We start from the raw sequence: 26,059 nt of genomic DNA, 5'->3' as shown, positions 1-26,059 counted from the left end.
TGGTTGGCAGGTGTAAACAACATGGCGGGTGCGAGATCGGCCCATCCTCGCTGGTTGCTGGATTGTAAAGGTGAAATTGTACAGACAGATGTGAGTATATTTATAATCTATCACACATTTAAATGAGAAGCAACCTGATGTGTTAATGTGCTCAAATTTATGTAAACAACAACTGGGGCTTGGACTTATTTTTCTTTTATCAATCAATTTCTAGGCCTACATGGGGTAGGGCTAGCCACCCTAGTGTGACACGGACTCTCACTCCCGATCCGGGAGTGAGAGTCCGTGCCACACTAGTGGGGCTAGGGGTTGGGCCTACATGACAAAGTTCACAAACAAAATGACAGCTCATTTATCAAATCCAACCACCTAGTCCCGAGATCAATGGAGACAAGCCTATTTTCATCTAAGCGTAAGGCCCTAACCCTCTGTCTAGCCTACTTGCCACGGCAATTGCTTTAACAGAAATAATAAAGAAAGAAACTGTGATCTGTTCTGTTTATGTCTTTTTTTCATTAATGTTTACTGTTTGGTGTCTTTTAACATTTATGTCATTATTACTACCTTGTAAACCAAACATTTTTACAAATGACAGTAGAAGCACACATTTATTTGGGGACATAACCAGTCCCCTGAAAGAGAGAATGTCTCCTAAAAAGTTAACATTTTTCCCAAGTGAGCTGAGGTCAAAAATATCCACTGCTATTATTGATTCTTTCTCCCATATTTTCTTTTAATATTTAGTTATTTAAGTTGTTTTTATGAACTTTGTGCCATGTCACTGATTAACTATGTCATAAAAAATTGATTTTCAGAAAAATGTTCTGATATGTCTTTTCCCCACCCTTTATGAATCATTGTAGACTCCTGCTTGTAATCCCAGAAGTAAACGGTAGAATTTCTTTAACGGCAGCCTCGGGTGTTTTCTCCTGCTGAATCCAATTAAGGCATTAAAAGCATCCTCAGAGCAATGGTAGGATCACCAAGCCCACTTGAAAAAACTTGTCCCCGTTTACGTGTAGAGGGACATTCTCTTTTTAGGGACTGATTTTGTCCTTGAATAAAGGGACTTCCCCAGATGCAAGAACACTCTCTGAGTTGTAATATGCGCCTCTACTGAATAATAATAAACCATCATGAATAAACTCAGAGGTACTGGACCTGAAAAAAGGAACGTAAAATTGCACAACATCTGCACAAAATCAGATGAAAACACCACCTGGCCATTTTGTTTGCATCATTGTCTAATCAGATCACATCATTTTAGTCACGTGACCTCTTGTTTGCCAAGCAGAAAAAAAATGACTGCCACCAAAGATTCCTCATAAATGCTCATGGCACCTGTAACTTGCCATCCTGAAGATACCTGGAAAAGGTTACAGAAGCAAAAGGCTTCCCATATGTCAATAGTCATTATATGATATAATGATAGTGACCACACATGTGTATCATACTTTTGACAACTGTTGTGATTCATTGCTTAGGAGTGGAAGATCTTGACCCAGGAGCTCAACCAGGCTGTCCAGCAGCAACTAAATGAAAGCCATGTGTCAAAGTTCACGGACCTGTCCGATCCAGAGAAGCAACTGTTTCTAGAGAGGGCTGCCAAGGCCATACAAGAAGGTCAGCGGAGGACGGAGGGGAACCTCCCAGAAAAGTGTCTATAATGACACAACCTGTTGCTGAATGCTTTTTGAAAGCACGTCTGTAGAAATTACAACCAAACAGTGTTGGAGGTCTCGAGACCTGGTCTCGGTCTTGGTCTCGGCCTACAAGAGTCTCGGTCTCGGGAGGGTTGGTCTCGGTCTTGGTCTCGGTCTCGGATGCCTTGGTCTCAGTCTCGGTCTCGGACATAAAGTTCTCGACTACAACACTGCAACCAAATGTGGTCTTGCTGCAGGATACCTTACCCCATCATCATGTTGTTAAACTCAGCAACAAAGTCATGAAGTTGCAATGCACCACCGATGGATACTCATCACAGAAACCTGTTGGGGATTTACACATCCTCTGGCATGAACTCGTTAAGGACCGACACAAAAGCAAGGAGAGCTCAGACTTCAGAATTTGTTTCATTTGGTTCCATGCTTTTTTTACACCTAGAGGTTACAGCACTGAGCTTCAAGTTATTATTTTTTTCAGGTGATGCCTTTCAGAGCTTTAACCAGGCAGCATCCAAGACACTTGACAAGCATCTCAGTAACCATGCCAACCAGCAGCTGCTCAACTCATCGCCCTTGGAGAGCAAGTCGGAGCTAGTCCTGGAGCAGGCTCGTGAGGGTGCCCTGGGGCTGCTCAAGAGCTGGCCAGGGAACAAGGCCAAGTTTCGACGGTTCTTCAACCAGGCGTTGCCGGATCGCCTCCGGCAGATCGCTTGGCGGCTCTACCTCAGAAGTCCAAAGGGTGAGGGTCAAAAGCTGTTGAGCTAACTCTAGCAAAATGAGGACTAAGGTAGTTTGTTGTGTTGAATTGCTGTCATTTGATCCAGCGACAATCTCTCTGGGGTTGTCTCTTGTTGCAAATCTGCACTGTATTTATGTGGGTACGGGATACATGACATCAATAGCGTTTGATATCCCTTTTTAAAACCAGTGAGGGTAACTTTTTGCACAGTGTAAAATCATCACGTAAACTTTTGCCATTTGGGGGAGTGGTTCTGTCAAAAGGAGGATCCAGATGGCTACAATGTAAGCCACACATACTCTTGAAAAAAAGACAACAGTCAACCTCTTGATAGTTGGGCAATACTGCCACCAGAATAAGGGCTCTGATGGTCAATCACAGCTCAAGTTTGCTAATTGAAGGAAAGAGCAATATGATTGTAACATATTGGAGCTGCTCTATCAAAATGAAGAACAAGATATACTCATTAACAGTTTGACTTACATATGTAACCCTTGAATTGAAGAAAAGAGCGGTGAGATTTTTGTGCAGTACCCACATTGCCAAAACTGCCTCGAGTTGCCCAGAAAACCATTCAGATTTAAACATTCATTTGTAAGGCAACTCAGGAGTAGGAGAGGTATAAACTTTTTTATTTAATCCTCTTTCCACGCCATAGTGAGATCGTTGTATTTGGAGCAACTCAAGGCTGACCCCAGCAGCGTGATGTCCATTCTTGACCTGGAGGTCGTCCAGACCTGCGAAGCTCTCCTTACGCGGGAACCGACTTTCCAGGGTCTCTCAAATAACACAGGTAAGGATACGGCTGTGCATTGGGGGGGGTAATGCATCCAATGTGAGAGAGTAGGTATCATCATATTCAACTTCAGTTTAACTTGAGCTGAATACAAGCGCTATACAAAAAAGTTGAAAAGAATTCCATACGTGGACATCACCTGACACCCTGTGTACAAACCCTATGAGACTGGTCTGAAAAATTCTTAGTGCTTTTTAATTAAATGCTTCAATATTGACCCACTAAATATGACTTTTTCAAGGCACGTTATCGCTTTTTGATGACTAATAAACAACTTCAGGGGATAATAAGTGATGTCCATATGTGGAACTCTTTCCAAATAGTGTACCAACAAGAGTTTGTCCAAGAGGCAGTTTGCACACATTCATTCAGTTACCCATCTGATAGGCCAATATGCACTTTCCTACAAAGCCAGTGGGGGCCCACAGTCCATTGGATGCCAAAGCAAAGCGCACATGTAAACAATGTCACTTGGAGTTCTGAAGTCAGCAATTCAAACTTTCGCATACGTGTGTAAAGAGTACACAGACGTCTAGACACAGAAGTGTTTGGTGGTGAATATTGATTTCTGTCCTTGATTTGCCATGAAAAACTTGGCTTCTGTGTTCAAGCCTCTTAACCCTCCTTTAGTTTTACAGCACAAATGTGCACAAATGCCCACAGTCACTGGTGAGCCCGTAGTTTCTATATGGAACTCAAACATGCACAGGTTCAGTGTGTACACAGTAGGTTGTCAGCACAAAATGACCCAGGGTCTTTTGTGCAGTCCTCTTCACTGCATTCGGTTTACTGCGCAATTATGCACATGAAACAGTGAAGCACAGTTGTTGGGCAGCACAAAAGTGCAATCTGATATTCCTGTGAGGGACTGTTGGTGCAGTGCACAACACAACACAGCTGTGCTTCTTTGAGGTGTTTACCAAATGACCCAAAGAGTGACTTCAGCATAGGAGGGTTAATGTACACTGCATTGCGCATAGCTTTAACTTACAGAACGTGCAAAAACATCTCCTTTTTCAGCTTGTCATATGGCCTATTAAAATAAATATCTTTGTCTGTCTAGATATACTCCATGCAATGAAGGCCATCTTGTCCTACCACCACGTCTGCAAGAAGACAAAGACTAGCCTGATTGACACGGACTACATGCTGGTAATTCCGTTCCTCCTCAATGTGTTATCAACTACGCGGCCTGAGCAGCTCGTGCTGGAGAGCACCTTGGCCCTACTGATAGAGGAGTATGCTACATTTATGTCCAGCCGGCCAATTTTTATGCGGGAATCCTACGTCAAAGTGAGTTCTTCACCATTGTCCCTAGTCCGAATGCAAGCTTTCTCATCTAGATTTAGGCCATGTTCAAAAGTTGTGGCTAGGGCTTTGAATAACTCATTGGCCACTGGAGGTCTTTGGCTGGCAGCTGCAGCCTCTTTCCACATACTTGTGTTACTCTCAACCACAGCAAGTTGGTTTGGACACAGCCATCCAGTTTGGGAGCAGGACGTTACTGTCCTGGCCGTAATTTTATTTTTCCACACCACATATTCTCCCACACAAGTCTCTTTTTCATATCTCAACTGACAATTTTTAACTGTTTGAAAAACTCCAATGTCTTCCTGATACTTTGACCAACAATGGTGACCAATTGTGGCGAAGATAGTCTGGGCAGATATCAAACCCTTAACCTTTGGCTTACAATTTATCCTACTTTAGCCATGTCACCACGGTTCCTACCGGACCTAAACATCCCAAAAACATTGTCAGTATTTTTGTCTGGCAACCAGATGATGCACTTGCCATATTGGTCTGGTTTCTAGAAGGCAAGACATTGTCCAAGGGCTGATATTTCAAGGAGTTGCCCCCAGGTTTTTATTCATACCTTTCGTTTGGTCGAGTGTAGACGACTTTCATTGTGATTCAAAGTGTGTCCCTCTCTTTATAATCATGCTTGATGAATTCACTCATTTACTCTTCCGTCGCATTTCTGACTGTGCAATGAGTCCTCGCTGTTATAGCCCATGCAGAAACAGATAAGGAAAAAACCCTGCTGTTGAAACTCTCACACTAGGGTCCAGCATTGCATTTCTGACAACTTTGCAGGATTTTCAGGGGAGCATGGAGGCATTTGCAAAGCAGATCGCTGGGATGCTGCAAGAAAAAGACGAGGCGTTGGCAGAGCACTTTCACCAAGTGTTCAGTGGTTAGTCTCACCTTTCTCCTTTTCTGAGACTTAAAAAAATTCCATTCTAACGTCTTGATGAAGAATGAAACCTATGGGAGCACCAATTTTGGAGGAAAAACCAAAATGAATTTGTTCCAAAGACGTCCGACCGCGAATGTTTTTTGTCAATATTTATTGCAGAAATCTTAATTTCTTTTCATAACAATTAAGTTAATTGTGGTCTCTTGTCCATGCATTTTACAGCATAGATACCCTTTTCCAACTTTTTTAAAACCTTTTTCTTGGCTTTAGAGGAGTTTTTATCTTTATCTCAAGCCACACGCTAGACTTCAAACGTTTCTTGTTGAAACCAATAGAACGCACACGTGATCTATCTGTGCATACTGTTTCAATTCCGAATGTGTTTTGGCCACAGGTCACTTTGCAGGGCCGTCTGCACTCACACAAGGCATCAAGACTTTGGTCAGGCCAATGGTCAGGTGTCTCTTTGTGGGTAAGTTTCCAAGAACCACTGTTCATTTTCCTTTTAAACATGTCCACGGACAACCAAGCAAAAGTAATAACTAATTCCTGTGCGGTTTCTTTCTTTTGTATTCAGTTCATAAATGAATAAAAAAAATGCACCCTTGGACTATAATTTTTGTTTTCAAGGTTACTTAAGTCTGGATGCCGTCATGTATGTATGGGACCAGTACATTATCGGCTTGGATGTACCAGACTATGACATCGTTCCTTGCATGACAGTCAGTGTCTTAATGTTGCAAAGGAAATACTTGCTGCAGTGCGAGAGTGTAAGTCTTTTGGTTACTTTCTGGAAATTTTCAGCTTGGAAGCTGAGTTATTTTAGAGTCGCTTTGAACATTAACTTTTCACACCCAAATACCTCAAAATGGATGTTCAGTGAAAAATCTGAGCAAGTGTTAAACGAAAAGTTATTCTGAGAAAAGACTGTTGCAGAATAGTCTGATTTAAATTTTTGGATGGGATTTCAAGCTATTCATGGTGACAGACAACTAAGGTGGAAAGCTTGCCGTAGCACCATGCAAGAATACGATCTCTTTGTGAGTCTGTATGGTTCTGAAAAGAACCGTGAGGAACTCAACGTTTCAGACAGTATACTCTGTCCGTCCAGTCTCCTGACGACAGACAGAGCATACTGTCCGAAACGTTGAGTTCCTCACGGTTCTTTTCAGAACCGTACAGACTCACAAAGAGACCGTATCCTTGCATGGTGCTACCGCAAGCTTTCCACCTCAGTTAAATTTTTAGATTTCTTATGTTTCATCCCACAGTTGCCCGAGATGGAGTTCATACTTAAGAGGAATGCCGTCAAACTGACTAAAGATGAACTTATGTATGAGGTAAGAATCAAGCATGGAGTCGGCAAATCCGAGCCAAATCTGCTCGGCGCAAGAAATTGACTGGCTGTGGTTAGCTTGCCTGTCAGATGATTGTCTGCATAATGACTGGTCAGTCATTGGGCTTGTTTGGTCAGTGAGTTGGTCAGTCGGTCGTTGTGTCAGGAACTGAGTTCATCAGCCTGGCATTCAGTCATTTGGTGTGTTTTTGTCTGGAAAGACTATACTAGATGAATTAGTTTGTTTTATATCTTCCCTTTAAACATGATTATGGTATCCGCCCCAAGCTGAAGTGCACCCCTAATCAGCAAAAAGAACGACAGGTGATTACAAGCGGGTCTTTGCAGGCGTTCTGCATGTACACAAAGACCATACATGCCAGGGTAAATTAGGTACGCGTACTCAGCGTGCTCCACTTCACATGAAGAAGTCAGTTTTTGTCTTCAGGTTTTCAGTCATTTTCCATTGTTCTGGTGCATTTTTCAGATTGGCCATCATTTCTACCAGGTTCTACATCATCAGCTGAACAGTGGGCAAGACGGCACACCAGTACTGGACCCAACACAAGGTAAGGTTATTTAGTAAATAAAAGATGCCTCGTGCAGAGGAAGGTTGTAAGTACCCAAAAGTGAGGCAATTGCATTATATTAACCTGGTAAGACCTGTATTCTAGTCCCAAATCTGTTAGCTTGACTGTACCAGAGCATACTGAAGTAATTTCAGGCAGTGTGGATTAATCTAAAGGAGATGCTGTTACCATGGTAACACCACAACCACGCGCACATCTCAGACTTGATGCATGGGAGCATTTTGGCCAGTAGCATGATCACAAACTATTTGGGGAGGCGTATCTCCTGCGAGTTTATGTAGTACCACTCAGTGGCGTAGCTAGGATTTTATTAGTGGAGGGGGCACAAAGGGGAACCAGCATCTTATGGGGGGCACCAGCTTTCAGTGGTGTGCTTTTGGGGTGAGCAAGTTTTTGTTAGCCTTGTTCAATATCTATTTCTCTGTTTTTTTAGTGGGGAGGGGGCACCTGGGGGAACTGGGAATTTGTGGCGGGGGGGTATCCCCTCCCCGGCTACACCACTGGACTACTACTGCGGAGCCAGCTTTTAATTCTGGGTGTTGGAATAGTCCATAGAAAGTGACAGGCAGGGTGGTTTCAGGCAATGGCGACAACAGCGGCGGAATGATTTTCAAAGCAGGGGGACCGTTGTGGGACCATGGCATCAGCCAGGAATAAACTGATTAGGCCCTGCCCCATTGTGGTCGAACTAAAAGTGTGTTTGAAGGGGGCATTCCCACATTGAAAAAGTGCCAGCCTTCCCCCCTCCCTCCCCCATTTTAGCCACCAGTGAGCACAGAAACTGCCGGGTTAACGATGCAGCTCAACCCTATCATCGTTGCTTGCAGTGGCTATGCCTTGGGAGTATTGGTACTACGAGATGCTGCCACAGCGAACCAAAGCGGAAGACAGAAGACGAGAGAGGAATATCAGGAAAGACCAGAGACAGAGGTTAGTTGAATACCTTCCCCCTCACGTCCGTCTCCCCACCCCTTTACTTCCTCCCTGGTCATACCCCCCAAAAGAACTACCAAAAACGTATTGTTCCCAGAAAACTCCTTTTTTACTGCTTGTTCAGCTTGCTCGCCCAAAGAACGTTCATTAGAAAACATGCAAACTGAATTTTTGTAAAATTTTTTTGGAAAAATCCCATTTGGGTTTCATTTTTTTTCATCAACCAGAGAGAAGGATGCAGCAAGAGATGAGGAGATGAGGGAGAAGTTGCGGAAGGAGGAAGAAGAGATGGAAGAGATCCAAAATTCAGAGAGGATGGCCAGATTTGACCAGCAGAGGCTGCGAGATCTCCTTGAGCAGGTAGGAGTCATCGAGTTCATCAATCAAAACTACTCGGGCTGTGTTGGCTCAGATGCCTCAAGAATCCAGCAAGAAGGGTCTGTTGTCTCATTATCTTTCTCCCCCTTCCCCAAATTTTTGTGGCTTCCTAAAAGGGCTGACACTGAAATATTAATTAATTTGTAAATTTGTTAGTGAGTGCCGATTCAGGAATTTTAGAAAGGGAGATAGGTGGGACTGTCCACTCTTATGCCCCCACGAAGTTTGTCAGTTTTAGGATGCTGAAATGAGGCTTGTTTGATGAAAATCTGGGATTTTGGTCCATATTTCATATTACTTATACCTTATACCAGTGTTGTAGTGGAGACCATCACATGACCAGACACGTGACCAGACACATGACCATGCACAAGACCAGTCTCAGGTAACAGGGTGAACAATGACAAAGGAATGCTTTTGTTGCAGTTCATTTGAATAGCTTGTGACTTGAATTCAGACTGGAGGTTTTGTGTTGGTCTTGTACTGGTCTTGTGACGTTCTCAAGTGGTCTCCACTGCAACACTGCCTCATACATATTCATGATATACAGCCAAGTTTGCCAAGTGCACACACAAGCTTTGCACATGCAAGTTTTTATGCATAGAGTAAATACACATGCGTAAATGAACTAGTAACCTTGTGTTAGTTTGTCTGTGCATGTGCTTTATGGGTGTAGTACGCATGAGCAAACAATGCCAAGCTAGGCTTACGTACACGTGAAAAGATGGCGGCACACATATCTATCGATCAGCATATTTGTCAGTGTTTGTCCGTATGTGTATCATTGCCAAAAACATGTTCATGTCTTGTATTGTCCTATGTTATAATATGTATGTCTGTCAATAGGTTAGGGTACAAAAGCAAATCTATGCTTCACCCTTTACCTAAATGTTGTTCTTTAACGTGTTAATATGTGTTAATAAATATTTCCCAGGTCAGTGATTCCAGACTGGATGCATTTTTATATCACATGGGTTAAATGAATGTGCAAGAGGTATAGTCAAGCAAAGATATTGTGGTTTATTTTGGCTGAATAGTCTGTATTAGTTCCCTTAGTTATTGGAAGTCGACAACCTAGTTTCTTAACCACTACCAGCCGGGGACTCCGGGATCGGAGCCGTATGGTTTATATGTGTGGCCGGGGTCTCCGAACTCGGACAAAGGAAACAGGGCCCTGTAACAAAAGACCGTACTCCGAACAAAAGACTAGGCTGCTGGGCATGACCGGAATTTTTCACTCTCAAAAGTGGTGATAATCCAGCATTATTTTGAAACCGTATACCAGGGTTTGGGGTATTTAGAGCAAGCGGATTACCACCGGGGACAAAAGCTCTCCACCACCGCAGCGATGAGCCACACAGCACCGCTGCATGCTAATCTGGCCCCTATTGAAAAGAGGTCAGCAGTGCACTGAGCCAGGTTCGTGAACAAAAGACAGCTGTGTGACACCGCACAATCTGGGCTCTGTTTACAAGGCTGCAGGCCTGGCTGAAATATTCGGGTGTCAATGAAGGTCACCTGTCAACTTAGAGTAGTGCCTGAAGATTACTCCGTTCCGCTATAAACGACTGTTAAATGGAATGATGAATTGTTGAAGGATTTTGAAAACAGAAAAAATGATAGTCATGCCGGCCCAGCATCCTCAACGTTGAAAAATGCCCCGGTCCGAAGTGGTTAAGTGGACAAGTTTATCTACTTCCAATACTCAGAGACCTAAAACGACTGTCCAACCTCAAACCATGTAACATTTATACAGGTGTTTATTGGACGCATGCTTTCAACCACTTTTTAAGTTTTGTATTATGAAACGAAATAACAGAAAACAAAATTGGTGACAGAAAGGGTGAAAATTCTTAGGCTTTTTCTTCCTAAAACAAGAGAGTAACAGAGAGAAATAATGATATTGAGGTAAGGCATTGTCTGCTAACACATAAAAGTAAAGGATTTGGGGATACACTTTATAAAAAGTTCTTACAGGAGCAAAATGGTTCTGGATAGAACCGGGGATATAGAGCTGCCCTTTTGTTCAGTGTGCTCACAAGAACTTGAAGTAAATAAGTATTTTGCTCTCTTTGTTTTGTCTTTCAACTTTGTCTGACTTTTATTTTTTCTTGACCTGTTAGGAAAAACGAAAAAGAGCAAAGGCTGAGAGGGAAGCTCAGGCAGAAATCTCTCAGCTGAAACTAGAAATTGCTAGACTGAAGCAAGTAGGTATTCTGTACGTGTCTTGTCTCAACCCAGACTTACTCCTCAAGGAAGTTGAAACTACCTTTCACAAATTTTTTATCCTGCGATTCATTGAGTTTGTCAAATTAAGCCTCCTTGAAGCTGTCCCCTAGGAATTTCTAAAAATCAAACTCTTTTACTCCTAAAGATGTCAGAGTTCCAAATTCAGTGAATTGTGCTCGCTCAGCAAGTTTACTTATAAACCCAAGGAGCAAAGGAATTAAAACTTGATAGATGTGCAAAACTTGGGCATCTTTGTATCTGTGCATGATTTGAGAGAAAAATGAAATCTGTCTTTGGAGTCTTGGACAGCCAAGATCTTGGGTTCAAAGGGAGAAACGGCCTATTTCTAGCTCTCTGTCTTGGTTGTGATAAGGTTAAGATCAGTACTTTTAGGGTTCGAATATTCATGAACAGTAGCAGTTAGGGCTATGGGCATAATGAGTGCATTGTTCCATATATATTTATATTTTACTCAACTGAACACTGATTCAGTAGTACGACTTATTGTTTTAGGTCAAGCCAGCACTGTTGATGCCCACACTGACCCCCCAGGAATGTGCCAGACCCCCAGAAATGCCTGCTTCAGGGTAAGAAGACGAACTCACTTCAGGATCCATTTTTATGATGCCTTGTGTGGAGGGATGACCATGACATGCTTCTCTGCACTTTTGAGACCTGATCTCGCTCTGTGTGCTGGGACAGAAGCTATGCGTGTGAAATATCTAAAAAACCATAATGAGTTACTCAGCATCGAGACGGTTCTACCTACTATGTGGTTTTATCCGTCAAGTTTAGACACACAATTATCCGTCGAGTTTAGACACAGAACGCAGTGTCTGTGGGCACGGAGATGCTTAAATTGACTTGGCAAGACGACTCGAGTTCAGTGGTTTCAAAGCCAGTGTCAGGTCAAACATTGTGGTGATATTGATATTGTGGTGAAACGTCATGCTGCCTGGGGCTTGAGGACAAGTGAAAATATGGATGAGTTTTGAGGCTTTTCATGGTGAAGGTGGCAAGTTAGGTTAAGAGGTTTGCGGTAGCACCATGCAAGGATATCTCCTTTGCGTTTGTGTGGACCTTCTGAAAAGAGCTGGAGGGCACCCAACGTTTCAGACAGTATCCTCTCTCCATCGTCAGGAGACAAAATACTGAGCGTTTCTCACAATGATGCCCCCACAAAACTTTGACTTAATTTTTCTTTCCGGTCTAGGCCAGCAAGTAAAATTCTGCCTACGCGACAGTTGGAAGATCCCCATGCAGCCAGTTCCATCATGGCTGACATACTGAAGGACTTTGTGGACGGTGCAAGGAGACGTAAGTGTGTTCATTTGAACCAAGACCAAGTGTTTGACACATCACGTAGGGTCCCTTTCTTTTTTAAGTATCTGTGAAGCTACTTAGCACGGAAATTTACTAAGGAAGGAAGAGGCTTAACTTTGCTACTCAGCGGGATATTAGTGAAAAAGCCATGGGATATGCACATTGCTCTGGTTTGGTTCACAGCTGAGCTGTGGATGTACATAAAGCCTTCTCACAACAGCAGAAAAAAATGTGCACTATTTTATACACTTACTAGTTCCATGGTTGTGGGGACTGTGTTTGTGATGCATGAGACGCTGTGAGGACCAAATAGTTCAGACACCTGGGGCCAATTTCATAGAGCTGCTTAAGCACAAAATTTGCTCTAGCGCAAGAAAACCTTACTTGATTAAATCAGGTAACCAGCCAAAACTCCATGTGATGTATATTGTTTGAGGATTGTGTTTAGCTGGTTTTTGGTTAGCATGACAATCAGATAAAATTTGAGCTGGTAACCTTTATTTAGCAAAGTTCTTTTCCCGCTTAAGCAAATTTTGTGCTTATAAGCAGCTCTATGAAACTGGCCCCTGATCGCTAATAACTTGGTACAAATTTTCTTGAATCCAACTCAAAATCTTACCCACAGTGGAGTACCCGCTTGGGCACCTATTTTGTGTAGAGAGTGCACATGCCCATTTTTTTCCCATAGAATGCGCACAAACAGTCCGGCATATACAAGTGAAAGGCAGTCCACGAGGAACCAAGAGTGCAACACTGTGCATGGGAAAAGATTTGCGGGAATTGGGCACTCTCTAGACTGTGCTATCAAAGAAACTGTTGACTTTTTTCACATGCATCATAACGAGTCTTTGCATGCACAGGTGAGGGCGCTTTGTTGCCCAGCAACAATATCTCCTTTGGGCAGACGCACTGCTTTGCACACTTGTGGCACAGAACGAACGCGCACAGACCGAGTCTGTGGGTAGGCGGCGTGCACCCTGAGGGGTTAATAGTAATGCATAAAGCCTGTTGATTGTAAGCATCGGCAATGACAGACTTGTTTGTCTCCATTCAGTGCAAGGCCATGGTTCGGCAGCAAAGGCAACTGCGCCGGGTACCAGTTCACAGTAGACCGCAAGCTTACTATGGCAGCCCCTAACGACATGTGCCAGGTAATTGTAAACTCCTAGTGACCATCATTCACAACGGGCAAGTTGGGGTGGGACCTATTGTACGACCATTTGTCAAGTGCTTCTGACAAAGTTTAATGTGGATACAAAATGCAGTCCCGCATGTTTTTCTGTTGGCTGCATTCGGTGCCATCTTGTGTTATGGTTTTGGGGCCCAAAGCTTCGTCAATACTCCATCACATAAAATGAAAACTGACAGCCAGTAATGAGACAGTGGTGTCCCAGGGACTAAACCCCGGTGGTTGACTAGATGGTCTATTAAGCATCCATTGTTTGGGCAACGTGGAACTGAAGTGCCCAATTCCTTCGGCAAACATGTTACACAAGCAGACGGACAACAAGGGCTCTGGTTCAAGGAGACCCTTATTTGGTCAGTTTATTATTAATGTCAAAATATAAATCATAGCAAGTTTCACTTTGAAATATACGTGTCTGTACTATTGTAAAATATTCCTGACAAATCAAAGTGTTGTACATTCATGAGACTATACATAATCTGTATTTTCACATTATAAAACATATATGTTTTTAATTTTACCCGGTCAAAATTGTAATGTGATGTTAAAATATTTTGGGTGGAAATATTTACAGTGTAAATGAAAAATGTTCCAACAGAAAACATAAACAATGCTTAGGTTACCAATGCCTAAAAAAAATTTCCCTCCACCTCCGACAATTTTTGTCGGCTGATTAGTCTGATTTCTAAAAGGTACCCGTATCATTGCGAGGTAACACGTGACCTAAATCGAGTTAACATGAAGCAGGCTACTCTTCACTTTATTCAGTGCAAATGATTTACAGTGTGCCATGAATCGGTTGCCAATGGAAGGCCATTTCACACAGGGCATTATGGGAAATGGTCCACAGGAACTTGAATTGTTCCTAGTGTTCATTTGTCAGAGGAGAGTGTATTTTGGTAACAGTTTTAAGTAATCCTTTTTTCTTTCTGTTGCACAGTATGTCCAAATCCATCAGAAATTTCTCGAAGTAGGCAAATCGCGGCAAGGGGGCCATGATTTCATTGACCATAAACGTGGAAAATGGCCTCTCTGTGGCAAACTCTTGGACGTGAACCGTACTGTGAATCACCCGTATTATTATATTTAGTTCTGAAAAATTTTCGTCCATGGCATGTCGTCCAGCAACTGACCTGTGATGGCATTGCCATTATCACAATGCTTACCGTCACTGGTAGGGGTCACAGCAACTGACCAGTGATGGCATTGCCATGGCCTCTCTGTGGCAAACTCTTGGACGTGAACCGTACTGTGAATCACCCGTATTATTATATTTAGTTCTGAAAAATTTTCGTCCATGGCATGTCGTCCAGCAACTGACCTGTGATGGCATTGCCATTATCACAATGCTTACCGTCACTGGTAGGGGTCACAGCAACTGACCAGTGATGGCATTGCCATGGTCACCGGAATCGCCTACATTTGGCTTCATTCGATCTCCCTCCCATGTTTTACCTGGACTCTGAAGCTGTAAGATCATTAATGTGCACTGTACGTAAGTACACCCTTTTCCACACTTTACTCAAAATTAATATTCGGCAAATCCTGTTGTCACACTTATGTATTATATACAGTTCTACATCAGGATAAAAATATCAATTAACTTTTTGTAAGATCTCTTAAAAGTAAATTTGGAAAGGAATTTTTTCTGGCACTGGTAGTCATGTTAGCTATTTTGTAACAATTTATCAATCAAGTGCAATCATTTTGTAACTTGGCGTCTTTATGTAACTCGGTGTCTTTAAGTACCTGAACTTTTAGAGTCCTGCAGACCTGGTGGTTGAGATTAAAAACTTATTTCTTAAGCATCACATGCATAGGTTTAACTTAGTGTGTGTGTGTACAGTTGTGTACAACTTTTCAAAGCAAACGAAAACAATCAAACTTGACCCCACTCTAGTGAAAATCTTGACTCTTTCAAATACTGCCCAGAGGAAGCTTCAATTTCAATACCTGGAATACCTGTTCCAGTTGTTATTTGCTGTGAAACCATCTATCAGTTTTTTTAAAGGTTTTTTTGGGTGTTAGGTAGTTTATTTAGGACTTTTCGTTACTCTTAACGCTCGGAAGTACTGCTAGCCCTGTTGGAAAAATTGCATAAAATAGGGCAAATCTGAGCTGTCTTAACAACTTTGTCCGTGGGAATCACAGATTTCGTTCACACCTGTGTGATGTCACTATTCTCACCACACATGCCAGTTAAAAAAGAAAAAAGTAAGTACACATATTTTTGTCATCTTTTCAATATTACACATTCAAAAATTTATTTGAAAATTAAAGAGGTACTTTCTTTGAGAATGTGAGAGAGCAGCACTGGAAAGAAACTTGCTGAACACGGAGTTGAAATGACGTTCAACAAGGTCACCTGCGTTTTTGCACTTTGTCTGTCGATGATGTAATCATTTCTGGTTCTGCACTTTTGCGGGCCACCTGAAAAATATTCCTGGTAATTGCTTTGAACTCAACACATGCTTCTGGTTAAGGTTGCTGAAATGCTCTGGGAGTTCATCGGCCAATCGAAAGTGGCTACAGAGACTGGCCAGTGGCCAATCGAAAGTGGCTACAGAGACTGGCCAGTGGTTTCCTTGTTAAGGGTTTGCATGGCTGCCATCTTGTAGGCCAGTGCTGTTGTTCCACGGGGTATGCACAAAGGAGATTTCCCTATGGAACAAAAAACTGCCCTGCAAAATGGCAACCACGTAAAGCCTCTATTGGCACTTAAAGTGCCGTTACAGGGGAGGAGCCAGTGCTAGTGCAACTTCATCCTCATCTTGACCTCCTCCATCATCAGCGATCGCTCGCGGCGTGTGCTCTGCAGTATGCAGTGGTTCTCCTGAGCTCGGCGGGCCAGGTATGGCAAGACATCGTCCACGGGGCCGTAAGGCGCCGACTTGTAGGTGATGTAGCCTGCTTTGCCTGGGTGGGGCAAAGACATTTTTGAAATCGTTTAACAGAAAGTTTCAGACCAGCTAGACCCTGGTTTTACAGTTCTGCCAACCGTGAGTGGGAAATCTCCTGATACCTGGATGAAACTTCTGTGATAAACGTTCTCGTGTTCCACTTCATATTTTAATGGTTCTAATTTCTGCGGGCCTCAAAAGAGGGTGATGTGGTCGGGGGGGGGGTAATAATTCCCTGTCAAATGGACAAACATGCTGACCAGTGATTGGATTAAATGACGCAATGACTATGAATGTAACTAAAATAAAACCTTTCACAACTCCTGGCGTAACATGAATGCAAAATTTGGGATTTTTTTGACAACTTCTCATGAATAGTTTGGCATAATGTTGTTGGGAGGAAATTGTTTTTAGTTCTTTACCGAGTGCCACAGTGATTCGGTCAGACAGGCCATAGACTTGACCAAAGATGACATCGCCAGAGGTAGGCGACAGCTGAAGCTCCTCCATCCTAAAAACCCCCCAAAAAACAAAAAAAGAGCAATTGTCATTTCAATCAAACGTCACAATCACAAGTCAAATCGTAAGTCTGGCCTCAAATAAAGTCAATGTCTAATTGTTGTGGTCGCGACCCGATGCTTACCAGTGTTGGAGGTCTCAAGTCTAGCCACAAGGCCGATTCTTGAAAGCCTTGGCCTCGCTATATAATGACTCAGTCTTTGCCCCCTCTGGACTCGAAGAATTCCTTTTCAAACCATGGCTCAATTTATACAAACATATGCTACGAACAAGATGTTGCCCAGCAGATTCAAAAGTTGGCATAGAACCAGTGGCAGCACAGTGCACTAAATATAATTGACAGGCACCCTTGTTAAAAGGAATTATTTTTGAGTTTTAACAGATCTTTGGGCCTATGGAATTAGCCCCCACAGCTATTAAGCGGAAAATCATGATACAAATTAACATGTATATGTGCTATAACAGAAGAACAGGCTGGGAACCACTCAAAAACAATATGCTGCTTGGTATTTTGGCCGGTTACCAGTTTTGCTACTGAATGCTTGGTGCTTACAGGTCTTAGAAATTGGCCAAAGGTTCTTGACTGTGAAAACATATTACACGTTACAGAGTATTGCATGCAACACTGAAGTGCGAGTTAAATCCAGTACTATATTGGAGAATGCTTTCCTGTATGCATACTTTGTCACCGCTTTCAGCACCGACTCTTCATTGTGGGTCGCGACGATCATGCCGCAGCGGCCCGGGTTTCGGCTTATGTGGTCCATCATGAGAGCCACCACTCCATCATACATGTCGCTGGTCGCTTCATAGCTGGGATTGATCGGGTCTGCGGGAGGGAAACCCAAATGAGACCAATAATAACAGCGGGAGAATATTTATGCCCGTCGATATTGAGGTTTTTGTTTTTTCTCTTCCCCTCCAGCAGTAATCTGTGATTAATGTCATATAATGGATCTGTGCGTGACCTGTTGAGGGTGCTGTTTGTCAAGTACAGATTCACTCAGTGAGGTGATACCAGGATTGGGAGCATCTTTCTCATCAGCAACTGTATTGACACTGGGAGATTTTATTACCAAGAAGTGCCAAACCACAGCCACGAACGGTTACTGCACGTCACCTGACTGAACTAAGAGTCGTGTGTGCCTACAGTTTGCTCAGCACAGGCTGACTGCTATAAAGTTAATCACTAATGTGGGTTTGAATTGTCTGAGGTTATAAAACCCTATATTAATGCTTTAATCGCTTAAATTGGTGCACAAGCACCCGAGTTAGTGCAAATCCTGTTGTAAACTCTGGAAGTAGAGCAGAGTGAATGACTAACGCTGCTCATATTGGTAGACTTGGCAGATAATATCAACCACTTCGTGCCGGGATCCTAGTACTGGAGAACTTAGGTTTATACGCATAGCCGGGGTGCCCGAAATTGGACAAAGGAGCTGTGCCACAAAAGACCAAGGGAATTGCCAACATTTTTTCAGTTGTCAATAGCGGAGGTAACTCATCATTGTTTTGAAACAGTATACCACTATTTGTGGCATTCGGGGAAAGTGGATTATCACCAGGGACACAAGCGCTCCAGTGATGAACAATACAATACTGTTACACACTAATCTGGCTGCATTTGAAAAGACTGGGCCAACACCGCACAGTGTGGGCTCTCTTTACAAGGCGGCAGGCCTGGCTGAAATATTCTGGCGTCAATAGGTGTTGCCTATCAGATTAGAGTAGCCACCAGACAGTCATTCATGTGGGTGTAAACGTCCAGTAAATGAAGTGATGAATTTTTGAAGAATTTTGAAAATGGAAAATCTTGAAAATCCCCCGGGAAGTCATCATGCAAATTCTCATTAAACCCAGCAGCACATGGTTAAGGAGGGTGGACGGGCCACCTGCAGTATTCAAAGATTGAATTGATAATGTTACCTTCCCTGCCACACAGATAAACACTGAAATCCTGGTTGGAGGGACTAGATTTGTGAAACTTAAGTTTCACTGGGTAGTGCTTCCAGTGCACACCAGACAAACTCGGCAGGAGGGATAAGGCAAGATGGACAACATGCCCCTTTCTTTCTGTCCCCGGCTATCTGACTGTTGGTCTCTCTATCTTTTCAGGTCTATTCTGTCGTAGCCTCCCACCTTCCAGCTGGTGCTGTGCTGCGTATCCCTTCTCCGCCTCCATGTAGGCACCCCTGACAATTTTCACCCCAAAGCAAACGCCTCGCTTTTGGGACCACCTCAAGTCACTTTCCACCTCATCCCTTGTTTTCTACAAAACAAAAAAAAGAAGAGAGGATCTCCGACATCACTATTACGCCTGCAGAAACTCGGCAAAGCTAAAGAAGTGAACAACTCATTAACCCCTTCATGGCGGGATTATTTTGACCGCAACTGCTGGGCTGTGGTATGCCCTGAATGGAGGGCTTTGTCCAGCAGCAGACCCCATTGAACCAGCAGCTGCATGGTGAATAGACTGTATGTGTGGTATGCACTAATCCTCACACAACGGTGCAGTAGTAGCAAACCTCCGTAGTGAAGGGGTTAATATCCTTGTCTTTTAAAATAACACAAATCATCAAAATGAAATTATTTGAAAATTCGTCAAGAAAAAAAGGAATGCCAAGCTTGCCTTCAGGTAACACTGGTAGGTGTTCCATATCACAGGTTCCTCCTTGTTGAATTTCAACATCAGGGCAAGACACACCAGTGTTATCCCTGGGTTGATGTTGGTCTTTTCTGCGTCGACAAGCAACTGGGCATGGTTCTTGACGGCTCGCTGAAACGCAAATGATACAATCACATTTCTACTCTCTGAGAGGTTCCCCATTCATTGTAAACTTCAGTCGGCATTTGAATTTGGAGAGAGTTTCACGATGCAATCTTACTGTCACTTCGTGAACAGTGTTGTATTCGAGTCCATCACAAGTCCCTGCAAGTCCATTACAAATCATTCAGAAGCTATTCAAATGAGCTGTGACAAAAGCATTCTTTTGTCATTGTTCACCCTGTCACTTATGACTGGTTTTGTGAAGGGACTTGTGATTGGACTTGTGAAGGACTTGAATACAACACTGTTAATGAACTATTAACAGGTAAAGTCCGTCATTTGTCATTTTGGCATTACAATGGAACACCGCTATACTGAACTTTTGGCTGTACCGAACATCGTCCTTGGCTCCCAATAATTTGTGCACAGAACCTACCAAACACTATTCAGTTGCCGTTTGTAATTCCCAAACATCAACATGATAAAACAGTTGAGGTTTTTTTATGTTGGAAAGTGACAAGTGACCATTATTTCCCCAGGGATTAGAAGGGAAAGCCACTAGTTGTCAACGGTATTGAATAGACACTGGTTTTGCGACTCCACATGATCGGGTGCGGAGAAAACCGCACGTACACGCACGGTGATACACAAATCAACCGAGATTTGCCTCAGTATGCATCAGAGATTGATCCTGAGCGGTAGTTTCATGACTTTCAGGATAAAATCAATATCAATTTTTGACTCAAGTCTAAATAAAAAAACAAAAAATAATTAACAGATACATTTCTAGAAACCTTCAACTTGAATGCAATGGCAAAACATCACGGAAACAGCGAGCCAAGGTATCACAAGAGGGTGCACTTCGGTTAGACAAGAGAGGGTGCTATTCAACATGGCAACGAAACGTTCGGCATTTAAATTCGCTATACTGAATGACCGCTGTACCGAACATTTGGCGTGGTCCTCGTCTTGTTCGTTATAGCGGCGTTCCACTGTACGTTCCTTCGAGGCAACACAATTTTTAACACCCCCAATACTCAATGCCCATTTAGCAAAGGTACCTCAAGAAATTTCCTGAATTGATGGCTACTCAACCCATCAAACTCTACAATGTCTGTGTAGAATTTTGTAAGATTTAGTGACTTTGTAAGAAGGTCAAGCCCGTCATTACACTCTGATCAACTGGGGTGTGATTTCTCAGCATTGGTGACCCACATTTTGTGGGTTTTTCAAAATTAATGCATTCAGGTTTTGCTACTTTTTAGCATTTTGTAATGAAAACCAAGTGCATGTCCTGCATAATCACGGCAATTTGTGAAACAATTCACGCCTTGTTTGCTGTTACAAGCCTGGAAGTATCACAAATATTAATTGTTATCGTCACATCCCCTCAACGGATGTCTTTTTTAGTGGATTTCTCTGCAAATTTGTCTTTTGGGCAACTTAATTTGCTGTTTATGCCAAATCTATCACACTTAATTAAGCAAACCTTTATATGAATTTTATGGATTCCAGTTTCTTGCCACTGAAAACATCACAAAGAAAAAAAATGGTGGAAATAAAATCACTGGCGCACCTGGCCTATATCACTGAGTCTCTGCAACACCAGCCTCAGGTGGTGGTTCTCAGCATCACTGAGATCAGAGATGGGAGTCATGTTGCCGTCTAATCCCTGGGCAAGATTGTTGACACTCAACGAAGAGTTATTGTCATATGACAAACCTTTTTCCTCAAGTAATTCTGTCATTCTAGCCTGCAGGAGTATAAAAAACTCAAATTGAAAGGATGATGATGCTCCGTGATGTTAATTGAACAACAAATCATACGTATATCCTTCAGAATTATAAGAGGGCACCCTTCAGGTTTAAATGTTGTTCAAGTGTTTCACTGAAACTGGTTTTCTGTGCCAATCTGCCTCCAGTAGAAGCAGTGCCGATTTTGTAGTTGAGTTTTTTTGAAGTACGAAGTTCTCTGCCAAATATTTAACCAGTTAGGAGGGATCAAAGCTGAAGTACATTTGATGGTATATGCACAGAGGTAAGGTTACAACTTAAGGTCAAATGATGACTTAAGTGTCAGACTATCGGTGTTCAATAAAAATTAAGATTTCAGGACAAAAGTACTCTCGTTTCTCCTTGAAACTTAAATTTTACAAAACTGGGAGTGTCTGAAGTCTTACATTTAGTTTGTAATCTTACCTTTGTATTTTTATCATCAAAAGCCCATGTACTCAAGCTTTATTCCCTCTAAACCACTTCAAAATTTGGCAGAGAACCTTGCTACTCAACAAGTACTCACCTGCAACACTGAGAAGCACCCACCTCATCAGTTGAAAGAGCCACAGTGGTGGGAGTGTTCATTTTATTGGTGGGATGCACATAGTGACGAAAGCATTCATTTCATAGTCATTTATGAACCAGCGAAGTACAATTCCCAGCCTCCGCTCTAGGAAAATAGTGCCCTCTCTTGGTCCCACTCGGGGTGGATAGTGAATCCGACATGAAGCTCATTCGTACCATTAGTGCTCAAAGTGTGCTCACCAGCTGGCATACCAATAACTCAAGACTTAGCACTCTAAACCTTAATTCTGGCAACTTTCCACACTGAAAAGCTCTCATTAGATGGCATCACTATATTTCAGTTCCCTGGATGATACTGACGTGACTTGCACTTGGACAGAGACTTGTGACTTGTCTTGTGTTTTGATTAAATGACCTTGTGAATCTACTTTACTTGTGACTAAATAACTTGTGATTTGAATTGGGCCAGCAAAAAAAGACTTGAGATTTGACTACGACTTGCCAAACATCTGATTTGAAGCCATGTGTTATCTAATGCAGGAACGGTATACCTGGGGAGACGGGAAGACAGGCCCCAGTCTCTCCAACACCATTCTCACTCTGGATGACATTGTGGGAGGTGGGGAACCCAACCTGTCTGATGTTCACAGGTGAGTGCGTGCTTGTACACTGAGCCCACAAGGTGAGGGTTACAAACTTACCAAGACATCGGCCTTGCAAAACGAGGTCACTTTCAGCTGGCTGATGGGCCTGAACTTGTTGGACACCGCCTGGGAGAAGTCCATGCAATTTAAGTAGCCGTTGGCATTCCGGTCATATCTTGGCTCATTGTATCTGATTGAGTCAAGCAACAGCTGATCATATTCAACAAGTCATTCCAACTGTGCTACACATCATTTTGACCTAGCTAGTCATTTACTGGGGACACCATTTACATGTTGCCATCAATTACTGTGCAAACATATATACGGCTGCAATTCTAGTTCTAACAATTCTACTGGGATTAGGCCAAACAAAAAATTAGTTGTATTTCCTATTACACTGAAAAATAAATTAGGGTGGTTGGTGGGTAAAATACTTTTTTTACTCTAAATTTTTGTAGCCCAAAAAATTAGGGTCAGATGGTCTGTATTTTTTTTTGGGGGGGGGCAGCGTGTATTTGTAACAGGTACTAAGTAAGTACTGTACATGTGCGCGTCAATATTACATATCAGCACTGTGATTGAGTAGTAAAGCAGCTGGCTGTTGAGTTACAAACACACACAAGCTGTCCATCTAATGCAAAAAAAAAATTAAAACAATACAATGTACACACAATTAGGCTCGGGGCAAGGCACAATAACTTTTTATATTTTATTGATTTGTTGAATAAAAAGATATAGGTTCCATGTGTTTTTTAGGTTGGGTCGGGTAACAGGAAACACAGCTATTTTGTTGTTTGGGCTTACATCGGTTTTGACATTGAAATATTGCCTCATATTAAACTCTTTCTTCGTCCTTTTTTTTAAGAGCCAAGCCTGACGATAGCCCTACCTGCCAACGCTCTCGCCCACGTCCTCCTCGGCCGTGACAGCCAAGATGGTGGCCACGCCCAGCTCCTCAAAGCGTTCCACCAATCGCCTGGCCTGGGCCTCCCCATTCCCTGCGATGAAGTGGCCATAGAACGTGCACTGGGCAGCCACGCCAAAAAGCTGCTGCCCCAAGATGCGCTGCGACATGCTCATGATCTGTAATGGTGCACAAGTTGATGACAGGATTTTATTAAGGCAGAGTAAGAAAATTAATTTCTTTCTTTGTCCCCTCTGGCTCTCTCTTTTTTCACATTTTTTATTTCCAACAGAGTTTGACTTTTTAAGTTATTTTTGGCAAAACATGTAGCATGTATGCATATTTTGAATCTGATAAATCGGGTGATAGTTGATTGAGATGAAAAGTATCAATGAAACAGATGCAGAAAAGCAGAAATACATCCACAATCTTGGAAAAAATTGCCATTTTGAAAACCAAAAACGGGGCCACTTCCTTCGTTTGTTCGAAAATCCCAGATGAGGAACTATAGGCCCTTAGTTATTTTTTACACAGCTTATTGCACACCACGCACAGTGTCAGTCTACAATGGGTTAATATCTGATGAGCTGAACTACTGTATATTTCTGAGGCCTGTGGCAGGAAGTGGACTGATCGTCGCTTATATTGTATGCAAAGCATTGCATGATGAACTACTTAGGAATGTACTCATTGGTAAAACTGCAAATATCAACTTCAAAAAATCCTTACTTCAAAAAAAACTCAAACAAACAAAACAAAACAAAAAAACAACATGGTATGTGAGTGCGTGTGTGGTGAGTGGTATGACTTGAGTCCATGACTTAAGTTGCAATTTTGGTAACATGGACACTAACTTGTGCCACAGCGGCAAAACACTCAAAATGAAAATTGGACTCAAACTAAATAGCTTGTGACTCAAACTCTCATCCAGCCCAGGGTTGGGTTGGAGGTTAATACATGTACTTTCCCTCAAATTCCACCGGTGGGTCCTGGGTTCAAATCCCACCCAGGTCAGTACATGATGGATTAGGGTTTCAGACTGTATCCAACTCTTTGGATTTTCCCCATTTGTGCAGTTCGTTTCCTTCCATATTTTGAAACTGTACATTTCCTCACCGTCTTCTAGCTACAAGCTTCCCCTTATTCAACCAAGAGACACCACTAGCAATAACTTGAAAGACTTGTATGGGCTATCCCAGCTGAATGCCAAATTAATAACAATAGCCATTCAATCCAGATTTGGACAAAACCAAAGAAACTTGCACCTGTGCTCAATTCAGAGTTCCATAGACGGACATCACTTGATGCCTATGCAAATCCCCATGAGACTGGTTTGAAAAATTTTTAAGTGTTCTCTTCTTGCAAACGCTTCGATATTTTCCTCGCTGAAGTTGGCTTTCTAGGACATGTCATGACTTGCTGATTGGCAGATAAACAACTGCAGAGAAAAAAGGGATGTCCGTAGATGGAAGTCTTTCCCTCAAGTAGGCCTAACTCAAAGTTGCAAATAATCACTTGACTAGGTTATTTGTAAGTAGGCCCCCTATGTCAGCTTTTGTCAAAATAAAAAGATGAAACTTTTACATTTGTTACATTACTTTGTCAATTTATAATGTACAAAAATTTCTAGCAAGTGAATAAATGGCCACATTTGGTACATATTTATATGTACTGTACATAATTCAGAGGAAGTGAGGTAGGATGTAGGCCCTAGGAAGAAAGCGGAAAGAGTTTGACATCCTGTCTTTTTTTTATCAGTTATGATCTCCGTTGAAGGTCTATCAATCATTACATTGCTAAAATGTTGAAATGTCAAATATTGCTGAAAAAAATCTTTCAAAGTTTTTTTTAAAAATGCTTTGAAAATTACACTCAACTCTCCACAGACTTTATACACAACCAACAAAGTGGAGTCAGGATGCCGAGTCGTAAACTTCGAAACGTGAGTGATGGGGTGGGGTCGGGAGGGAGAACCTAACGTTTTTTTCACTGAGCTTACCTTTTCACTGTTTTCAACAAACTTCTGATAGCTAGACAACTTCAGCACAAACATACCACGCAATAGTTCAAACACTGTTTTGTACCGGAAACAAGACGAACAGGAGAAGTCCAGCCTAGATCGCACTCCAATGCTCGCGTCAGCATGGTTAGCGGGTAGGGAGTGATCGGCGGCAGAGGCCCTCCCGGTACCATTTTGTCCCGACACGGTGCTGCTGAAGCAGCGTAGACCAAGACCGAGGAGGGGCTGTTCAGTCTGAAATGCGGTCAGCTTAACATTGCTTGCCATCAGAAATCGTTGGCTGGAGGGGCTGATGTGAATAAATGCATATTGGGGGTGGAATTGCGAGGAGAAACGATGGGCCACAGAGCAACAAAATACGTTACCAGTCGCCATACTGCGAAGAGCAAGGTTGAATCATCCACATATGCATGATGCATGCCTGACGATGACATCGACAAGAGACGGCCGCCTCGGTCAACCGCAGGCCAACACATACAATGTACAGTTTGTTATGTTATCCAGACCATTCAGCATGACACGGCCGCGTCTGAAGGGTGCAGACCACTAATTCAAGTGAGAATTTCTGACCAGCTCATTAGCATTAAAAGTGCCCCCCCCACAGTATCTTTTGAAAAAGGAGATTGTTTGG

General features: G+C 42.6%; 2 protein-coding genes across 4 annotated transcripts; one reads left to right on the top strand and one right to left on the bottom strand.

The window, feature by feature from the left end:
- Positions 1 to 5: 5 nt before the first annotated feature.
- LOC110986276 (uncharacterized) lies at positions 6 to 23,430 on the top strand. Of its 3 annotated transcripts, XR_002599115.2 has the most exons (18): positions 6 to 90; positions 1,485 to 1,623; positions 2,143 to 2,403; positions 3,062 to 3,196; positions 4,263 to 4,492; positions 5,297 to 5,396; positions 5,794 to 5,871; positions 6,030 to 6,169; positions 6,671 to 6,739; positions 7,223 to 7,304; positions 8,153 to 8,255; positions 8,486 to 8,618; positions 10,760 to 10,843; positions 11,379 to 11,452; positions 12,079 to 12,182; positions 13,243 to 13,339; positions 22,401 to 22,510; positions 23,370 to 23,430. XR_002599115.2 is itself a non-coding variant. In XM_022248025.2 (17 exons), the coding sequence occupies exons 1-16, from the start codon at positions 22 to 24 to the stop codon at positions 13,296 to 13,298; spliced, it is 1,857 nt and encodes a 618-aa protein (XP_022103717.2). In that variant the 5' UTR covers positions 6 to 21; the 3' UTR covers positions 13,299 to 13,339; positions 22,401 to 22,519. The 3 variants fall into 3 exon arrangements, 2 of the variants coding, with proteins under 2 accessions (XP_022103717.2, XP_022103716.2); XM_022248025.2 differs by lacking the exon at positions 23,370 to 23,430 and having other exon boundaries at positions 22,401 to 22,519; XM_022248024.2 differs by lacking the exons at positions 22,401 to 22,510; positions 23,370 to 23,430 and having other exon boundaries at positions 13,243 to 15,187.
- On the bottom strand, positions 13,703 to 25,906 carry LOC147795636 (hydroxyproline dehydrogenase-like). Its single transcript, XM_087131512.1, has 9 exons — positions 25,408 to 25,906; positions 23,394 to 23,587; positions 22,562 to 22,694; positions 21,137 to 21,313; positions 19,423 to 19,569; positions 18,933 to 19,062; positions 17,475 to 17,622; positions 16,697 to 16,785; positions 13,703 to 16,290 (listed from the first exon to the last, which is right to left on the bottom strand). The coding sequence occupies exons 1-9, from the start codon at positions 25,801 to 25,803 to the stop codon at positions 16,124 to 16,126; spliced, it is 1,581 nt and encodes a 526-aa protein (XP_086987638.1). The 5' UTR covers positions 25,804 to 25,906; the 3' UTR covers positions 13,703 to 16,123.
- Between the last annotated feature and the right edge of the window lie 153 nt (positions 25,907 to 26,059).

The sequence above is a fragment of the Acanthaster planci genome, unplaced genomic scaffold (assembly GCF_054643075.1).
Source record: "Acanthaster planci isolate LZ-2023a unplaced genomic scaffold, COTS_SCS Contig1, whole genome shotgun sequence".
Lineage (NCBI taxonomy): Eukaryota > Metazoa > Echinodermata > Asteroidea > Valvatida > Acanthasteridae > Acanthaster > Acanthaster planci.
The sequence above is the reverse complement of the archived record's forward strand: the minus strand, read 5'-3'. Positions and strand labels throughout refer to the sequence as shown.

What these genes read in the sequence shown, in the direction of transcription:
- LOC110986276 (XM_022248025.2), top strand. Translation starts at nt 22, where the DNA reads ATGGCGGGTGCGAGATCGGCCCATCCTCGCTGGTTGCTGGATTGTAAA. An exon ending in CTACCTCAGAAGTCCAAAGG is followed by an intron (nt 2,404 to 3,061) that starts GTGAGGGTCAAA and finishes TCCACGCCATAG; the next exon opens with TGAGATCGTTGTATTTGGAG. An exon ending in AAATTGCTAGACTGAAGCAA is followed by an intron (nt 10,844 to 11,378) that starts GTAGGTATTCTG and finishes TTATTGTTTTAG; the next exon opens with GTCAAGCCAGCACTGTTGAT.
- LOC147795636 (XM_087131512.1), bottom strand. Translation starts at nt 25,803, where the DNA reads ATGGCGACTGGTAACGTATTTTGTTGCTCTGTGGCCCATCGTTTCTCC. An exon ending in TTGTTGAAAACAGTGAAAAG is followed by an intron (nt 23,588 to 25,407) that starts GTAAGCTCAGTG and finishes GCACCATTACAG; the next exon opens with ATCATGAGCATGTCGCAGCG. An exon ending in GTGGGCGAGAGCGTTGGCAG is followed by an intron (nt 22,695 to 23,393) that starts GTAGGGCTATCG and finishes TGACTCAATCAG; the next exon opens with ATACAATGAGCCAAGATATG.